Raw genomic sequence first — 20,539 nt, forward strand, 5'->3', positions numbered from 1 at the left:
GATGTTCTTATTTGCGATATTCAATACAAAAGGGAAGTTGTTCTTCGTAATCCTCCAATACCAAGGGAGGTGCTTTGAGAAAATGAACAACCATATTAGAATACATTAACCAGAATTTACTACTTCTTCTCGGATTTCTAATCAACAAATCTGAAATACGTTCCTACAAGTTCCTACAAGACTCTAAAATAAAAAAATACTGTTTCAAAATTAATTAAGATTATTACTTGTTGAATGCAAATACATATTAATATGAACCGAGAATCCCAACACAAATCTCGCCGATAAATTAAATTTCGAATCTCAATTTCAGCTAGTACCTAATGGCTGGAATCGAAAACAACGTACGTATCTTCTCTGAAGTCTCGAAAAATTATTGAATATCTTCCAAAAAATCCCTTTCTGTTCTTTTCTCTAGAAAAGCGAGCATCCGTAGCCACTTCATCAGCGACCAATCACGTACGATGAATTGACAATTTACAGTAGCGTAGTATGAGTTGAAGCGTACAAAATCGTTGCACATCCTTCTACTAATAGTATTTCTGCAATTACCAATAGAGATATTGAAACAAATTCTAATTTTGAATCGTTGTCGGCGGCTAATATCAAATAGAATTCTTTGTTGATGCTAATGGTTCTTCTTCAGATGAAACTGATATAGCAAATTATATCAATATAATATAATGAAGAAGCATTTGTTGCTCGAAGGGATTTCAAACTTTACTCAGTGCATAGAGAGAATAACAAGGATGTTAAGTGTTATTTATCATAGAATCATTGTCATTCTTTTTCGTGGTTAACTTATTCAAATATTTTCTGTAAATCATGTGTTTTATTTGTTGAATATATGGAGGTATTCATAAGGCCACGCTTATTGAAAAACTTGTGGTAAGTTCATTATAGAAGTATTCAAAACTTTTCGGTAAAGATGGACATCTGACAGTTCATTATAACTCAAATTATCATAAAGAAGCAATGCATTCTTCTAACTGTTTCATCAAATCTCATGAGAATCGTGAATTGAGTGTTATTAATAATAATAATATGTTTGACTTGAAACGCTTAGAACAGATAAGTGAAAATTGAAAAGTGAAGGCCATTTTAAACACTGTAAATTTCCTAGCAAAACAAAATATTCCTTTACGGTACGAGGTTATGCGAGTACGTCAGATTTGACTGAAAAATATGAAATGAATGAGAGAAATCTTGGTGAATTTTTGCGACACCGGATAACAATTTGCGGAGATGACCAAATCCTCAAAGATCGCATTCAGTCGGCATCTTCTCATAAAAAATATGCATGTCCCTTGATAGGGGAGAGTGGGGCAAGTGAACCATATGGGGCAAGTGCGTCTTTCGCAATATCTCCCTTGTCGAGAACAACATTAATACAGTTCAGGAGTGAATCAATTACCTCGTGGTGTCAATGAAATACTTTATGACAATTAGTGAAACTTGAGTAGATATGGAGATTTATCGTAATTCAACTTTTGTCTTGTTATATTTCAGGTGAATTAAACAGGGATTCTTGTTAATTTAGAGGGAAATTCTAAATATTTCATAGAATACATCATATAACATCAAACTCATATACCTAATTAGGCTTGATATTTAGAACGTTTCCAAACATAAGCATACTTTGCAAAACATTAATTTCACTTCTTATGACACATTGGGCCAAGAGAGTCTCGATTACTAAAATAATCATAAATTAATGATATAAAGACTAACTCAAAGAAAAATCAAAAACAGCGAGAAACAAAGCAGTCATAAGGACTTTGAGAATGCCGGACCAAGTTCTTTGAATAAAAAAGAGAATAAACTCTGATGACAAAAAGAAAATTTACCAGAAAACCACAATCAATATCAGATGAAGAAAAAGCAGAATATGACGAAACATATTGAAAAAATTTTCACGAAGAATTAATAATTTGTATTAATATAGCGCCTCGATGAACGAAAAGTCAAAGGACTCACTTTCCCCACGATATGGGACAAGTGAGGCATTTGAAGTTTTTTTTCAAGTAAGAAATTCTCACCTATAAGAATTATCATTTTGTTAGTTTTGTGTATTAAATAAATACCTAAATTTGTTTCTCATTCAACAAACATCGTTTTATTCGCATTTTTGAGGAAGTTATACCTCGTTAAACCTGAAGGTGTCTCAGTTGCCCCACCATCCCCTAATGAAATGATTAAGTATTGTGTGACCAAATCTTGTCTAAGATTGTGAAGAATATTAAAGCATCATAATAATATAGGGTAGAGTGGGGAAATGCTGGCCGCTTAAGGATATATGATAATGAAATCATTGTCAAAATGATTTTAGGAAAATAATTAAATAACCCAATATGCTTGACTCATTTAAGTTTCAAAAAAAACATTATAAAACAAAACTGTAAAAAAAAATAAATAATAAAAGGGTGTAATGGCCGGGATTTCCCGCACAACAAACAAAAATCGCATGTAAATTTCTTCGCCTTTGTTAAATTTGAGCAGGCTTTGTGTGCCAATTGGCCACAAAGAACACACCTTAACCAAACTTATCCATTCTTTCCAAATTCTCCGTACACAATACAAATATCTTGTCCAAATCATCGTCTTCCCCTTCTATTTCTTCATTTTCTCTAACTTCTTCATAATTAATCGATGATCTATTAGATTTTTTTCTTGGTTCATACATTGAAATGCTTTCCTGGAACATTTCTTTTTGCGTTTTCAGTCGATTTTGTATTATTCTTTTTTGTTTAATTCTAATCCTTCTTTTCAAGGCGTGGAAGTAAAAATCAAAGAATTTTGTTTAGAAAACTTTCTTTTAGGTTTTGCCGTATTAATATTGGAACATGATGGAACAGGGATAATTTCTGTAAAAGAAACAGACTTGTTAACTTCATTATAAGCTGAAGTAATGTTTTCAGGGGTGGTCTCATTCACTCCTTCCATCACTTCTGAATTTTCTATATCCCCGGGTTTTTCCAGAGAATCGAACTTCCTGTCGATTGAATGCAGTATTTCTATTAAGGATTGTTACTTCAGGTTTTCGTAAAACAATATTATGGCGTGACATGAATCCGGCTACTGAGACCTTGCCAGCCCCTTTTTTTCCTGGTTGAAAGGATTTTAATGTTATTGGACTTGGCATAAATAAAAGCACACCGTTTTACTTCCTTCATATCCATACCAAAGTAAAGATTAGCCAACTTTTCAACTTCACCCGCAAGTTCGTTTTCGGCATGAGACGAAAAAATTGGATTTCGGCATAATGAAGATGCCAAAATATCCTGGTTTTTTCTCTGTGTTGTAAAATAGACCTAGGAAAAATAAATTTTGTGGCAGCCCGTCTCTCGGTCAACCAATTTACAATAGCATTTAGTGCAGCTTCTAACTCTTCCTTAGTCCAAAAGGCTTACGTATGTTGTTTTTCTGGCATAATTGCGTCGCATAAATAGTTATTTATGCAACAAGTGCAAAAAGTGATTGTTTATTGCACGAGTTGCATACAACATTTTTTCTACGTTCATGCAAAAAGCAAAAAATGATTTATTGAGGTGCGGTACTAGGTGTAGGAAAATGAAAAGCGCAACTTTATTATTAATATCGATTTGCATTGAAACAGGAACTAATACGTTACGAACAATTTAACTCAAACTTAATTTTTACCCTCAATGTTGAAAGTGAATGAACAATTGGTGACAGCACGTTGAAGTAGAATGACAGATGAGTGCAATAAAAACTTTATTGCACTAGTGCAATAAGGAACTTCTTTTTCCACTAAATATAGTTCAATAAAGTTTTGCTTTTAACATGAATGTAGAAAAAATAATACCTATAACCTTATTTTTTTTATCATGAAATTTATTCTCCTTTAATTTTACCGAAATTGGGTGATACCGAAAGGCCGGAGTTCCCCTCCTTAGACTGTCCGGTACTAACCCATATGTACGCCATTTTTGTTTTGATTGTCTAAAATTTGTGACGATTTGAGGATAAACCTTGAAATTATAAACTAGGCACAAAACACACTAAAAAAAACATTAATTAACATACATTTAAAATACGGAATCCTTATAATAAATAGCACAAAATACTTTTTTCACTCATAAAATGCAAGAGCTCCACAACAAATGTTTAAAACCAGAGCCGTATCTAGGTCGTGGCAAAGGTGCCACTTGCCACGGGCGCAAGGTCCGCAGGGGCGCCCAAAATTATCAAAAGAAAAAATATTGGAGCACCAAGCGAAATAATTCGAAAGATCACAACTCGGTTTCATGTATAAAAAAATATAATAAATAATATAAAAAAAAGTTTATGTGATAGACCCACAATATTTTGTGACAAGGAATCGCTTCCTGAATTTTTTCGCAACTATTCATATAAACCCTGTATAATATTGTGTATTCTTAAAAAAAAAATCTTCGAAAATGCGAGGCGCTGTGCTGTCTAATATATTGCCACACGCGCAAATAGTACCTAGATACAGCTTTGTTTAAAACATACATATATGAATAGTTCCATTAGCCACCTATGCAATCCACAATACACATAAAAGTTGTATGGTTGCTAATACACAAGAAACTGTCCGGTCGGTATTACCCCGCTGGCCTGGAATGCCCGACTTTACCCTAGAACTTCTAGGGAGAAAATACTGAAAATAGTGTTACAATAAGGACCGTCGCATCGGATCGAAAACAATGTACTTGAGATGCTGACTTTTTAGGAGAGAATGACGAGAAAGCCTAGTACCACAACCATTGGCACAGTTTTTTGTATTGATATTCATAAGAAAAATTTTTTCCATATCGCTCCTTACGGGTTCAAATAATAATATAGAGAAATAATAAAATATACCTACTGTGAAAATAGTTTCAAAATACATATTTGAATGCAATTTGAAGATTTGCTTACTCTAAGAGGAATGAAAGATTATTGATTCACAGGAAAATTATATTTGATTTTTTGTAAAATCGTTTATAAGGTTTATAAGCAAAATTGGACCAAGCTTTAAAGAATATTCAAATCTTATTAACTCCTGCAATAGGTTTGTTACCCATCATAAAAGTGATGTTTTTTGCAATGTCGTAAAAGTTTTTTGCAATGTTTAATTTTAAATTATTTCAAAAATTCCAAGAAACAAGAGGAAATAAACCGTTTTCTAATTCGAATAATAAGCCCAAATTAGCATTGCTATAAAGCAAAAATTGAAATGCCCTTACATTTTCTATATTGGTTTATTTTCTGACCAAAATTTTCAAGAAACCGCAAGGAGTTTTATCTACAAGCTCGTTTTTTATGATCAGTGAGGATATTTTCAACACATTGAATCAAATTCATTTAAAGCCACTTCATGAAATAATTGTCAGACAAAATATGTTCCAAATATAGAAGAAGTTAAATTTTTGAATGAGTTTCCAGTTTAGTAATTTGCAATAATATTCTATATACAACTTTATTAACAAAAAAGTTATTGCTTAACAAAATAGAAAAATTTCAATAAATAAAAATGAAAAAACAATTGTTCCATTTTTCAAGTGATAACAATTAAATCAACCTTTTTAGGTTACTCAATTTATCATCTTTGCATTCTCTTCATTTTTCTCTCCATCTTCTTCTGTTTCTTCTCATCAATTTCAGGCTGAGCTGGAGGAGCCTGGAAAAAGTAGGGACCTAGTACATTTTTCCAAAGTAGATAAAATGCCCTAGCAGGTCCAGATAACCACATAAGCCAAAAATAGTAGGACAAAAGTGATGTTACTTGACAAATAGATGTTAAAAGAATCACATCTTTCACATGCCTGCAAAAAAAACATCTTAATTATAAATACTAAATTGATGAACACATGAAAAGTTATTCAGATACTTGAAGTTATGCCTTTTGAAATATACAAGGTGTCCAAAAAGGGTATCGGGTATTTGTAACTTCGATAAAACAAAAACTAGTTACAATTAAAAAAAAAATTATTGTTAATTATTACAGCATGAAGTGGAAAATTATTTGGAAAAGATTATGTTATCTAAATGGTGACCGTTACGCTGCTGGCACTCTTCTAATCGGGAATGAAAATTGGCGATCACACGCTGACACATAGCTTTCTATATTGCGGCCATTTCTGACCTTATGTTTTGGTTCAATTGGGTCAAATTCATTGGATTATTCTCATACACCTTACCTTTAATGTACCCCCATGCAAAATAGTCAAGTGGACTAAGGTCGGGGCTTCTGGGAGGCCAGTTGATGTTACTCCTACGCGAAATGACCTTATTAGGGAATAATTCTTCAACAGCTACCATTGCTTGATTTGTTGTATGGCGAGTGGCCCCATCTTGTTGAAACCACGTTCTTGAATTATAATCTTGAAATTCCAGTAACTTTGGACCCAAAAAGTTTCGCAGCATATCGCAATAACGGTCACTATTTACATTGAGTGGTTGGCCTCGTCGATTTTCATGAAAATAAGGACCGTTTCTTCCTCGCGGACTGAACGAGGGCGTTCAAATTCTTGAATTTTTATCGTCGCACCTGTATTTTCGAACATCCGGATCCATTTTCTAATGGAGTCATCACTTGGTGCATGGCGTGTACGATATTCCTCACGATATAAACGTGGAGATTGTTGAGAAGTTACTATTGAATCACCGTTGCGATAATACTCTCGTGCGCAAAAAGCGCGATGTGTTCCTGGATACTGCTCCATCGTCACTGAAACTCCAAAAAATTGCCGACATCACGATCCCCTTCACAATCCCCCCGTCACTCATTCTTAAATGCAGCGGCAAAACAAATACCCGATACCCTTTTTGGACACCTTGTACAATAATAACGATAATAATAATTACAATTCACCATCTACATTCACAAAATTCAGAGTCAAAATAGCATATCGAATTAAATCAATAGAGCACCCTTAACTCAAACTAATATAAAATGAATTCAATACAAAGTACAATTTTTAAGTATCTGGAATAAACAGAGACTAAATAAGTTCCATGCAATGAAAAATATTAATTTGAAACCTTTGCGGAACCCTTTAAGGCCTTTTCTTGGCTTATGGGTACTGTATTGGTAAGCTCTGTGAATGTTCCCTTCCTGTTATATATCATGTTTACTGAGTAGATCAGAAAAATTTCATAGAAATGAACAAGATATAGTGTGTTTAGTTCATTTCTATGAGAGCTTTCTAATCTCCTTGGTAAATGCAGCATGGGAATCATACCTAATTTCTCAGTATAAAAGATAGACAGCTATCACTCACTCAGATATTCCTCCAGCCATATTCAAATCTACACCACTATCTATTAATTGTCCACTTTCTGAATATGTTGCTTTGGACATATATGCCATAAACTTGTAGGCTCCAAACTGAATGATACACGATAAAATGAATAGGACCTAAAAGAATTCATAAATGTTGCCAATAGTTTTATCATTTTACATAATTGCAATGATAAAAAGACATTAAGAATATAATTATAATGCTATAAAAAATTTCAATGTTTTAAACCAGCACAGATTTCATTCAAAAACATATTGGAATATAAGAGATTTTTCTCGACCCATGAAAAGATTAGTTATTATAATTTCATTTAATTTTGATAATTTAAGAGAAATTTGTACTCTGAAAAAGTCTCATAAAACTATCTCACCGTAATAGAAGTAGAAAATAAAAATTGCATTATAAGAAATGCAAATATAGTAGTTCCTAAGGCCAAATTGCGATAGAATTTCAAGGTTTCAACATTTTCTTCCACTATTTGTTTGGCTCCTCTTGTTCCCTGTTTTCCTTTTTTTGGAGGCTGCAAAATTCAGGAATATGTAATTAATTAATTAATTTAATGTAAGAGATGACTCACATTCATTATATATTATGTAAATATCCAATTATTTTCAAAAAACAATAATAAATTCAAAAAAATCGATAACAACAATGAACTTCTGTCTGAATAAGGAAGATAGACTCTAGTTTAAATATTGTAATGAAAATATAAAATGCTCAATTTCTCCGAAGTTGCATATCCCAAAGACGATAGGATTTTGAGTAATAAGTTTAAAACAACTTCCACGTTGGAAGATATTTTCTTGTGGACAGTGGGGCTAGTGGCATACTAGTGGAAATTGGAAGTGACATTTCAAAATGAACAATATAGGTTAGCTTAGAACTCAAAAGTAGAATATTTCGCCTACTTTCAGAACTTCAATTTATTTGAATTTTATTTAGACGAATTTTCTTTAAGAAAAAAAATCTAGTTTTGTAAAATAACTGTTATATAGAAAAAAATCCGTAATTTTTATTGGCTCTTCATACTGCACCCTGTTAGGCATTCCTTAGACGTCAAATATATTCTGGAATTTTCAAATTTACTATGACATACTTAAGGAAAAACAATTTCAAAGAAATAGAAAAATATTTTATTTCATCCATTAAACTCAGTTATTTCTAATTTCTACTACTCACTTCACTTTTGCAATTGAAAGTAGTTTTTAATTTTCATTATAAATTCAGAACATATTTTTTCTACGTCTACATTTTTTGGAACAAATTCATTAAGATTTAATTTTTGACAGTGCATAGTTGTTTCGCAAATTTTTTCGATCACGTGAAAATGTTTTTCTTCCTCCAATTTTCTGAAGAATTCATTGAATTTGCATAATATTTCAATAATTTCTTCATATTTTTCGTGGGAAACTGGACATATCGATAAACTTTTATTCAAACTGAGGATCGTGAATAATGACATTCCTCTCTTCTCGTATGCTCTACAAATTTCGTCCAAAATCGCACAATTTTCCGATAGTGTTTTTTTAATTTTTTTAGCTATTTTCGATTTGTCTTTGAGCATATTAATTCTTTCATAACTCGATTTGAGTATGATTTGTATTCTTAGGAACTCATATTTCTCTTCAACCAACTTTTTGTACAGCTTATCCTCATTGTTTCTCACTCGTATGAGAATAATTCTTTTCTTCATCAGTGCTTGTAAATAATCATTATGTACTTCATCCAATTTAGCAGTTATATTGTTCATGTTTCTGGTTATATTTTTGAGCTTGACAGCAAAATTTTCTATACTTATCATAGAGTAATAAACATAGTTTGTTTATTACTCTGAGATACTTTTATCATTGAGCGTTATTTTTTATAAAAATATCGAACATCGTCTAAAACACCCTTCAGCCGTTCAGCCTGTCAAAATACCGTAGTTCTTTTATTCAAATTTTATAAACCAACAAGTGTCAAGTGATTAAACCTTAAACCTGAAGTGTATTTATTCTGACGTCTCAGAAGCATTCAAATTGGTGAAAATGGGAAAATGCTAAGTTGCTAAACTTTCTGAATAAAGCCGACTATCTAATGTACGAATTTTTGCTGGTTACATTATATTGATGTGATATTTCAATGAAAATTGATTTTATGAAAGGCAACGAAGAAAAAAGTACTTACTGGCCTCCTTAGATATCATTTTCAGACATGGATTTTCAATATTTGAATAATAAGCAAGAAGACTTTCATAATAAATGTTGTGGTGGTAGAATATGGTGTATTAAAGATATATGTGGTATAATTTGTGCAATATTAACATGGCTTTTAATATTTTATGCCGAATTTGTGGTAATGTCTGTTATTCTTATACCAACTCTCCACTCCTTATATAGCGTTGCTAACATAATTTTATTTCAAACTCTTGCTTTTTTGGCATTCGCATCACACTTGAAGACTATGTTTACTGATCCGGTGAGTAGAATGGAAATTTTTATCAATAATATATTTCATGGTTATACATCGTGAAAACTCTCTGAATAATATGAGTTGAAGTTGAAATTGGTGATATTCGTTTCAGGGTGCTGTACCGAAAGGTAATGCTACAAAAGAAATGATACGTCAAATGGGCTTCCGTGAAGGCCAAGTGATATTTAAGTGCCCTAAATGTTGCAGCATAAAACCTGATAGAGCACATCACTGTTCGGTTTGTCAGAGGTATGTAGACCTTTTTTTCTTGGGATATATCACCTTTCATATAATGAAAATTTGTATTTCAATAATGGAAATCTGTGGAATGAAGTTTAATGTTTCATGTGAAGGGGAATTTTTATTGAAATATGAAAGCATACAAGGAAATCATTAGAAATTGAAAATATAGCAGAAAAATATTTTTTTGAGGCAATTTTATCAAATATTTGAATTTTACAGGTGTGTCAGAAAAATGGACCATCATTGCCCTTGGGTTAATAATTGTGTTGGTGAAAATAATCAAAAATATTTCGTATTATTTACAGTGAGTAATTTTGTCAACAGTTTTCATTCACCAGGAATTAAACCATCTCCCATTTCAGTTTTATATAGCAAGCATATCTATCCACGCATTGACTTTGGCAGTTAATCAGATGTTAACATGCGTTCGACATGAATGGAAAGACTGTACTGCATACAATCCACCAACTACTGTTGTTTTATTGTTATTTTTAATATTTGAAGCATTGTTATTTGCAATTTTCACCCTTGTCATGCTGGCTACACAGGTATGACTTTTTATTCAAAAATTGCATATTACATATACACTGTTTTATTGGAACTTTCAGTCTTTCCACATTTCATACTGAACATGCTATCAAGCTTACAATAGAAGGTCAAGTAGGCTATTACTATGAAAGTAGGGTTTGATTTTGATGAAATAATTATTCAAGGAAGTCTGTATTCTACTTGAAACATATAGCCTAGTTGTTCTTTTTTTCATTGAACAATTACTTGAACTGTGGGCTTTATTTCACGATTCCTTTATCATTTTGTTTTCTAAGGTACAAGCAATATGGAATGACAAGACTGGAATAGAGCAGTTGAAGAAAGAACAAGCTACATGGGCAAAAAAATCGAGATGGAAAAGTATACAAGCTGTTTTTGGAAGATTTTCCTTATTGTGGTTTTCCCCATTCGCTAAGCCTACACCCAGTTATAAAACAGATCATTACTTCTACTCAGTATAAGTATTACATTTTGTAAAACTGAACATGAGCATATTCTGTTTTTGTGATATTTTTAATGGTAACCCAATATAAAATTCTACATATCCAAACTTATTTGATTTATTTGAACATATCCTGTTCAATTTTGAATATCAAATAGTCAAGCAATTCCACTCTTTATGAATATTCTTAGTGGAAATCCAGATAGCTGACTAAACATGAAATTACGAGACCTTGAAATTATTTTTTCAATTCCTTATAAAAAATTCATTTTAATCCAAATATTACTGAATTTAAACGTTGAATTAATAACCAAATCTGAAACCATTCTATTTAATTGAAATTTTTTAAATTTAGGTCATCTCAGGAAAAATAATTTTCTTTGAAATTATTCATTGATATAACTACCTAATTTTGAAAGAATTTATTAGAAATTGACAAAAAAATTAAATCACATAGTAAAAGAGAATTTGGAAAAAATAGAAAATCTTTAATATAATCCACTCTCCGTCAAAAAAACTTAATGCAGAAAAATGCCAAAATGATGGAGAGAGAAAGTTAACCCTTCAATAGTTTAATCAACTTCTTCAATAGTAGGTCCTCCTCGTCTGCCTTCGAAGCCCTCGCTAGCTTGTTGTCCACAGCTTCCAGGCATTCCACCAAAGTTATTAGCATTTTGAGCCCCTCCATACAACTTGGCCATGATAGGACTGCAGATGGATGTAAGTTGTTTCTGTTTGTCCTCGTACTCGTCCTTTTCTGCCAAAGTGTTGGAATCTAACCACTGTAGGCAATTTTGACATTCTTTCTCTACGGTAGCTTTATCTTCTGCACTCAATTTGCTTTCACAATCTTGTGCTGCCTGTTTAAGTTGGAAAACATAAGCTTCAAGTTTGTTTCGAGCTTCGATCCTTTGTTTTTGTTTTTCATCTTCTTCTTTATACTTCTCTGCATCTGCCACCATTTTATCAATGTCTTTTTGTGAGAGTCTTCCTTGATCATTTTTAATTGTGATGTTTTTGGAGTTGCCTGAACTAGTATCTTTTGCCGATACATTCAAAATACCATTTGCATCCAAATCGAATGTTACCTCAACCTTTGGCACTCCTCGAGGGGCTGGTGGAATTCCAGTTAAATCGAAGTTACCAAGCAGGTTATTATCTTTTGTCATGACTCTCTCTCCTTCAAACACTTGAATGGTAACTGCTGGTTGATTATCGGCATATGTGGTAAAGGTTTGAGTTTGTTTGCATGGAATTCTTGCATTTCTCTCAATTATTTTTGTCATGACACCACCTGCTGTTTCAATACCCAAGGATAAAGGTGTTACGTCAACGAGAAGTACATCTTGAATTTTAGAATCTTGCTCGCCATTCAATACTGCTGCCTGGACTGCCGCACCATATGCTACTGCTTCATCGGGGTTGATGGAAAGATTTAATTGTTTGCCGGAGAAGTAATTCTGCAGAAGCTGTTGGATTTTAGGAATTCTTGTTGAACCTCCAACCAATACAACATCATGGATAGATCCCTTGTCCATTTTTGCATCTGTTAGAGCTTTTTCAACAGGTTGTAAGGTGCCTCTGAACAAATCGGAACAAAGTTCTTCGAATCTCGCTCTAGTTACCTTAGTGTAGAAATCAATTCCATCAAACAAGGCATCTATTTCGATTGTTGCTTCTGTACTAGATGACAGTGTGCGTTTGGCTCGTTCTGCTGCTGTTCTTAATCGCCGTAGGCTTCTTGGGTTGTTTCGCAGATCTTTTTTGAATTTCCTTTTAAATTCATCTGCTAAATAAGTAACCAGTCTATTATCAAAATCTTCACCACCGAGATGTGTATCACCAGCTGTGGATCTTACTTCGAATAGACTTCCTTCATCGATTGTTAGTATGGAGACATCAAACGTTCCACCACCCAAATCAAAGATGAGTACATTTCTTTCACCTTTTAGATTTTTATCTAAGCCATAGGCTAACGCAGCTGCTGTTGGTTCATTTATTATCCTCAACACGTTCAATCCAGCGATGACACCAGCATCTTTTGTAGCTTGTCTTTGAGAATCATTGAAATATGCTGGTACTGTGATAACTGCGTCTTTTACTGATGTTCCTAAAAATGCTTCTGCGGTTTCTTTCATTTTTGTTAATACCATTGAGCTGATTTCTTCTGGTGCAAATACTTTTTTTTCTCCCTTGAAGTCTATTTGGATTTTGGGCTTGCCACTTTCGCTGATGACTTTGAATGGCCAGTGTTTGATATCTTGCTGTATCTTAGGATCGTCAAATTTTCTTCCGATGAGCCTTTTCGCATCAAACACTGTGTTACTGGGGTTCATCGCCACCTGGTTCTTCGCGGCATCTCCAAGGAGCCTTTCTGTGTCCGTAAAAGCCACATAACTTGGTGTTGTTCTGTTTCCTTGATCGTTTGCGATGATCTCTACTTTTCCGTGCTGCCACACACCAACGCAGGAATATGTAGTTCCCAAGTCAATACCAATTGCTGGAGATTTAACCATTTTGTCTCTCAAAATTTACGTAGAAATAGCACTTAAAATACTTTGCACTTTTTTTTGTGTAAGGAAGAGTGAAATATCTCAAAGTTTTCGCTCTGAGTATTGCTTGTTAGCTCGTAATAAAATTCTTTGAATATTGGCGGGGTTAACGTGCTTTTATATATGCAACGAAGTTGATCGCGAAAAATGCCGAAGATTCTCGAATATTCTAGATAGTCGACGAAAACAGAGTCGGCGTAAGTATTGAATTACTGTTTCGAAATGTTTTTCTTGGTTAAAAAAAGTTTTATCTCAATGATTACCGACTTTTTCAATTTCGGAGATGAAATTTCTGTTTTTGTTGGGACACATCGCTAACATTTCTCACGAAAAATGTTTCTACTTTTAAAACTTCTTTTATGGAACTAAAGATTTACAGAAGTGTTGCAGGATTTTGTAATAGATGAATTTTTTTTTCTTTATATGAATATTAACGACATTTTCAAAACAGCATTAGCATAAGAGATGAGGAGATAAGAGGACTTATTCCATACAAATTACAACTGAATATCAAATATGAATCATAAATATAATTTTCTTTTCATCAAATTATCTGCATGAAAAATCATAACAAATAATTTTTGAGACTTCTTTGCTGGAAATGGTACAATTATCAATTTTTTTTCTGTATAAAATTAATGGGAAATATTTGTTATTTAAGTTTATTCATTTCCTGTTGTTATACTATTTCAAAACTGAAATTTGAACAGTTAGAGTAGTAAACTTGTGAAGTTTTTATTTATGTATTGTATGTTTTGTATTGATTTTCACCAAAGAAGTCCGAATAATAGGTAACACACTGACGATAAAAACATGTCCTTCATATGAACAAAAATAAATACTGAAAATAATATATATTTTCCCTTCTTGTCATGATTGAATTGAATATTATTCAGATTTTTCTGCGGAATAATTTATTATCATTATTGATTAAATATTATCTGTAATAAGGTTCCAGATAAAAAAATCCTGAATTTTTACGTTTTGGAATGAGTAGCATCCGAAAATCAAATGAACATCCGGTACAATATGGCTATTTTTAATTTTTTCAAAGCTTCAACCATATTCTTCTTCAACACTTTGATTAAGTATTGTAGTTTTTAATTGAAATATTTCAATAACTAACAATGCGAAGAAATAATTTATGTTGTCGATAAATTTCTGAAAACATTATAGAGAAAATATCTCACAAATATTGCCTTTCGGAATAACTGTATTCGAATTTTAATTTTCATTTCTTCGTTTTATCGGGTAGATATACATCAAGGTAGGCACCTGATATACAATTTCAGAAAATCTCAATTTTTCATAGCTGGAAAGCAATCCCGTCCGTTGGGTTGAAAAAATATTATGCTGTGCTTGAAGTGGCCTTGGAACATAGTAACAAAGCCTACAAAAAAACACAACCTGTTCTTCTAATTCGTACAAGAAAGTCGGAGTTGAAACAATGAAAATCCGTTTTTGTCAACGACAGGGATTGCAAAGAAAATACAAATATTTTATATTTTTAATAGACAACTGAAATCTGAAGAAACTACTACGTGACGAAACAATTGTCCTATTATAAAATTAAAAGGTAGAAATCCAATAATTATAACTTAATTTTTGATTAAAATTAATTTCCTTCTAGTCAAGAACAGGGAGTCGCCAGGACGCCAAAATTCAGGGGTGACATTCTAAACTTGATAAATCAATCCATGTATAGAAATTCAAAGCACCGAATGAGAATGTAATTCAGTCAGAAACAACAAGAAGGAATACAGACAAATTAAATATCAAAAACTATCAAAGGTGCTGCATTATGCATTATACCCATAGGCCATAAATATCTCAGATGATATCTAATCCATCTACCATAGTACTTTTCTACGAATTATAGACGCTGAAAATTATCATCATGGTTGTAGGGGCTCTCTTTTAGATACTTTGCTGACTTTCATTTTGTTTCAGGAATAATTTTTATTTATAATTCTCCAATCAGAATGATGATTTCTCAAAAAAATGCCAAATATGGGGAAATATTCCATTTTACAATTCCATCTTATCATTCTAAAGGAATATATGTTTTCATTTCATACCCCAATCAATTATAATATTCTTTAATCGTTGAATGTTTATTCAGAGTGAATGTTATCATTTTCTTACTGTTTCAATTTTCTTTTGAATTTGAAGACTTCAAATGGTATATACATATAGGTACTTGGTACCTATATGTATATGGCATTTAGGTATATACATATTTGCAGATATACCAAAGTTTTCCACAAATCATTTTGTGAATAATGGCGAAGAAGGAGTTATGAGAATCAGGGATTATTTCGTTCCTTCCTAACACGATTTTAATTTTTTGTACAGATTTGAAGCTCATGTTTTTTTTCAATATTTTTATTATCAAAATTTTTCGAATATATGTTTTCAATTTTTTTATCTTTCGGTAGGACACTCCGATTACCTATTAATCATTTATTAGATTCTGCAGAGTTGACTTCTGTTAGACGGCAGTTTGGCTAGTAACGGCTCTGAGTAAAGACCGAATCCATCCAGTACTAATTATTCAATGTTGCACTTCAATCGCATGTGGGAAATCATGTACATAGAGATATTTGAGTTGCACTTTCTAAATTTAACTCCAACAAGTTCATCAGTTTTCTTCAAAGTGCTGAATTCGGTCCTGTAGATTCGCGAAAGTTCCGGAAAAATCCGGGGCGTCGCTGCACGAATAAACCGATGTGCATGAGCACAACCTAGGTCAACGGTACATGTATTTTCCTAGACCGTTGTTGAGCATTTGATTTGAATGTTATTTATTAATCAGTGATTCTCAATTAATTCATATTGCATTATTATTTTGGAGAACACATCTGCAACTCTACACTTTCTTGAAACCCAGATTACCTGCCTAATTTTGGTGGAAATCCACATTTTGTCAAAGTTCCAATCTTTATTCAATAATGAATATCAGGAAGTATCTTATAATGAAATGAAATGAATAATGCAGAATAGGTACCTACAAAGTATTTCATGAAATTTGAAATACTTAGTTTTGAAGGAGAAATTATTTATTTATTTAAAATTACAATTTGTTTGGATATTTCAACTAATTATGAAATTAACTGTGTATAGGTACATATGTCGGAATAATGAGTGTAACTAACTGAATTATTTAATTTGTTTCATTTTTAAAAGCTTGGGAATATCTTGACATTTGAATGGAGGAAACTGAAAATTCAAAAAGCTCTTTGGTGGAGTTTTCGCATTTTTTTCAGTTTTTTATCAAAAACAAAAAATGAAGACACTAGGCTACACAGGCGTAGTCAGGGGGGGGGTTGGGGGTTCAAACCTCCCCCGAAATGTTTAAGATGTCAAAATTTATTAAAACGAAACATCAAGTTAAAAGGAGTATATATTCGTAAGTAAATAGTAATGACATTTTCTATCAATTCTAAACATGCATTGTGAACTCTACAATTTAACGAATTTTATTCGATCTAATTCAGTATGATGAATTATCTGAATCTGAAGTAGTAACTTCAGATCGTTCTCTTTGAAACTTATTTTTTTTTTCAAAATCTCGAAAATATTTTTTAATGGAATTTGTGAAAAGTGAATGAAATTATCACTCTCAGATTTAATACATTTGTATTCTGAAATCTGAATTAAATTATCTCCACGTTATCCAGTAAATTTATGCTCACATGTGTCCCTCAAGGGAAAGTTATGGAGTAGTTTTAATTTCTTCGATCGAAGTATTTTTTTGGGTGCCGAATCCTAATCTGAGGTTTAGCACCAATATTTCGTGACGAAACATTAAAAAAATACAAAAAAAATTCATCTTCTGGCGTTTTCTTCCATGAAGTTTTTTGTCCGATAAACCTGGCTCAAACGATAGTTCAAAATTGGCGTATTATATCTATCTCTGCTAAAACCCAGTTGTCCCAGTTGATGGGGAAGTTTAGATTTCTTCGATTTATTTTCTTTGTTTCTGGGTTACAGAATTCGAATCTGAGGTTTGCCACCAAAATTCCAAGATAAAACATTGAAAAAAAATGCAAAAATTTTTAATTTTTTGTCGGTTTTTTGAATATAAACTTTCTACACATAAATTTGAATTTGAATACTCTGTTGTATAAATATAACGACGGTATTTATTTCCTGAATATATTCATAGGAATCGATATTAATAAATAAACTAAATTTCAAAAAGTGAAAATGATTGTTTTCTCAAAACATGCTTGAGAAATAAAACTGGTGAAAATAGACTGAATGGGTTGGCTATCATGAAGTTGATATATTTAAAAAAAAAACAGAAGACTTTTTTCATAATATGTAAATAAAATCAAATGTACTTGTTTTTTTTTGTTATTTTATATGGTCAAATATATATTTCATGATAAATATGATTATGGTTATGCCAAGCACTTTTATTTGCTTAATTTTCTTGAACCAGTGGCATATACTGAGAACGAGTTTGATATTTTTGCTATATCATGTACCTACATGCAGGCACGATACAAATACTCATTTATTTCTATGAAAAAATTTCTTATTTCTCCCATTATCCTTTCTGTATACGCTTTTGTCTTCAATGCCGATTCCGTCAAAATTCGAATCATTCTCCTAGCTCAAAATTTACAGGAGTTATCGACCGAACGAGCACTATTGACTCACCCTGTATATACCGGGTGACTTTAAGTTGAATCAGACAAACATTTGGAAAAAGAAACATCTTATGGAAAAATATTTTGAATAGAAGGTTAATGGTTTTGAGGAGTGAGTCTATTTATGTCAGAACCTTTTCCATTTAAGTCCCTTTTGTGGGGGTAAGGGGGACAGCTTTGGAATTTAAAATGGGAACCCCCGTTTTTCATTGCAGAATCGTATCTTTGGCAAAAAAATAGAAAAGTTTTGTCATAACAATTTTTCACGATTCGTCACAGATGGCCTTGTAGGGGGCAAAGTCAGTTAATAAAATAAGGCATAATTTTGACATGTTGTTTTCTTCGTGAAAATACCACTCTTTGTAGTAAAATAATAAAATTGCCAAGAGCCATTTTTTTCAAATCGAATAGGCGCTCTTAACTATAGTTCGTTTAGAGGTAATTTTCAATGACATAAACTAAAGAAATACATTTTCCAATAAATTCATCAATTACCTCATAATTAGGTCCTTATTTATTGGTGTTTCCTTCATTTTATTTCGATTTCCATATATGTAGGTATAATATTCCATCTGATTTTTTGCATGATTCCCTTTTATAACTAGGATTCATGTTTTTCTAATAATTGCACTTTAAAAACAATTATTTCTGGAAAACGAATCTTTTGATGATAGGTAATTATAGTAATTATAAAGAACAGAAGTTCAACACCTTGAAAATTAATGAAAATATTGAATTGCTCGAAATATAATGATTATTATAGTACTATACTTACTTTGACTTACCTATTGCTATGATACTACATATTTTAATTGGAAAACTATTATCTATTATTAGATTGATAAAAAAAATCCCTTTGAGTTATGAGAAAATGAATGGTACATTTTCGGGCTCGATTTTTGAGAGACTTAATTTTTTGAAACCATAACCTTATATCTGTTTTCAACCTATAAGAGAAAATTGGAAAATGGCGTAAAATGGAAAGTTTTCATGATTTCTTTATAACTCTTATATTATTACTTATAAACATGAAACAAAAACATTCTACAGGCAATTTTTCAATAGAATATATTGGTGCAATCATTTGTTTTTATTGCAATTAGTTTTGAATTTATAATACAAATTTATTTATTTTTTTAATATAAATCATAGAAATTTCTGTAACAAATATAATCGCTTGATTTTTCCCTTTTGAAAAAATTATAACATGATATATTTTCTTATCAAACTTTGAAAATCATCAGGAGTTTCAGTTTCACACGCCAAATAAACCAAGTGTGTACCTACCTATGATAAGATATGAACTTCAGATAATTAAAATATTTGGTGGCCACCAAGGTCTGTGTATTCAAAACCGTTGAATTTTTTCAATCAAAGGAAAAAATCTAACAGTGTTAAATCCGGAAACCTTGGCGGCCACTGAATATTTCAATTATCTGAAGTTCACAGCTTATTCTCAGGTGATGATTTTTATAGTTTGATAAGAAATGGATATATCATGTTATATATATTTGAAAATAAAAAAATTAAGCGATTTTATGTATTATAGACATTTTTATGATTCACATCTGAAAAAAATAAAAAATAAAAGTTTGTATTATAACTTCAAAACTAATTGCAATGAAAAAAAAATGATTAAACCAATGGATTCTACTGTATGGCCGTATGGGGTACCTAGAATGTTTTGTTTTATGTTTATAGCACCAGTAATAAAGAAGTTATGAGAATTTTTCATTTCACGCTATCTTCCAATTTTCTCTTATAGCTTGAAAATAGTTGAATTTATAAGGTGACGCTTTTCACCAAATTGATTCAAAGATTCTCTCAAAAATCAAGCCCGAAAATGTGCCATCCGTGTGTACAAATATATTATTTAAACACGCTGCAAGGATGCAAGGTGCAGGGATACTTATACAATTCATACTTCGAACAAAATTTTCAATAATTCCAAACGAAATTATTAAAATTATGACTTTGTGCTGAAAATATCATATTTAAATCATGGTACTTCTACATATTTTGAATTTCATAATTGCTAGATATTATTCATTCATTGCGAAATATTTCATCAGATCAGCTTGCGTTGACTAGTAAACCATTGAGTGGTGATTTTCGTCCCAAAATAAAAACAATTTAGGAAATTATTAGGTTGCTAATTTGCTAAGCTAACATTTTGAAAAAAATTAAAATAATCTCAAGATTCTGCCTTCATTCAGAAAAGAGATGTGAAAGACATCTCTGTGTATTTTATTCCCTGGTACTGGTGCTTTACGCAATAAACAAACAAACGATCAAAATTTTAATGCGAAGTGAATACGAATACGATAATAAAATTTGCAGTATATTTAATCACTACTGATATTGATATTATTT

At 31.7% G+C, this 20,539-nt stretch overlaps 3 protein-coding genes across 3 annotated transcripts; 1 reads left to right on the plus strand and 2 right to left on the minus strand.

The window, feature by feature from the left end:
* Nucleotides 1–5,430: 5,430 nt before the first annotated feature.
* LOC123674144 (transmembrane protein 208) lies at nucleotides 5,431–8,127 on the minus strand. The gene is made up of 4 exons (XM_045609025.1): nucleotides 7,849–8,127; nucleotides 7,642–7,791; nucleotides 7,251–7,387; nucleotides 5,431–5,792 (listed from the first exon to the last, which is right to left on the minus strand). The coding sequence occupies exons 1-4, from the start codon at nucleotides 7,852–7,854 to the stop codon at nucleotides 5,570–5,572; spliced, it is 516 nt and encodes a 171-aa protein (XP_045464981.1). The 5' UTR covers nucleotides 7,855–8,127; the 3' UTR covers nucleotides 5,431–5,569.
* A 346-nt stretch (nucleotides 8,128–8,473) lies between these two features.
* LOC123674143 (palmitoyltransferase ZDHHC3) lies at nucleotides 8,474–11,060 on the plus strand. Its single transcript, XM_045609024.1, has 5 exons — nucleotides 8,474–9,728; nucleotides 9,835–9,971; nucleotides 10,185–10,269; nucleotides 10,328–10,513; nucleotides 10,790–11,060. Exons 1-5 carry the CDS (start codon nucleotides 9,465–9,467, stop codon nucleotides 10,973–10,975), a joined length of 858 nt encoding a protein of 285 aa, XP_045464980.1. The 5' UTR covers nucleotides 8,474–9,464; the 3' UTR covers nucleotides 10,976–11,060.
* Nucleotides 11,061–11,363: 303 nt separating this feature from the next.
* Nucleotides 11,364–13,610, minus strand: LOC123674142 (heat shock protein 70 A1-like). The gene has a single exon (XM_045609023.1). The coding sequence runs from the start codon at nucleotides 13,470–13,472 to the stop codon at nucleotides 11,529–11,531; it is 1,944 nt and encodes a 647-aa protein (XP_045464979.1). The 5' UTR covers nucleotides 13,473–13,610; the 3' UTR covers nucleotides 11,364–11,528.
* Between the last annotated feature and the right edge of the window lie 6,929 nt (nucleotides 13,611–20,539).

Source organism: Harmonia axyridis, chromosome 2 (genome assembly GCF_914767665.1).
Source record: "Harmonia axyridis chromosome 2, icHarAxyr1.1, whole genome shotgun sequence".
In the NCBI taxonomy this organism is placed as follows: Eukaryota; Metazoa; Arthropoda; class Insecta; order Coleoptera; family Coccinellidae; genus Harmonia; species Harmonia axyridis.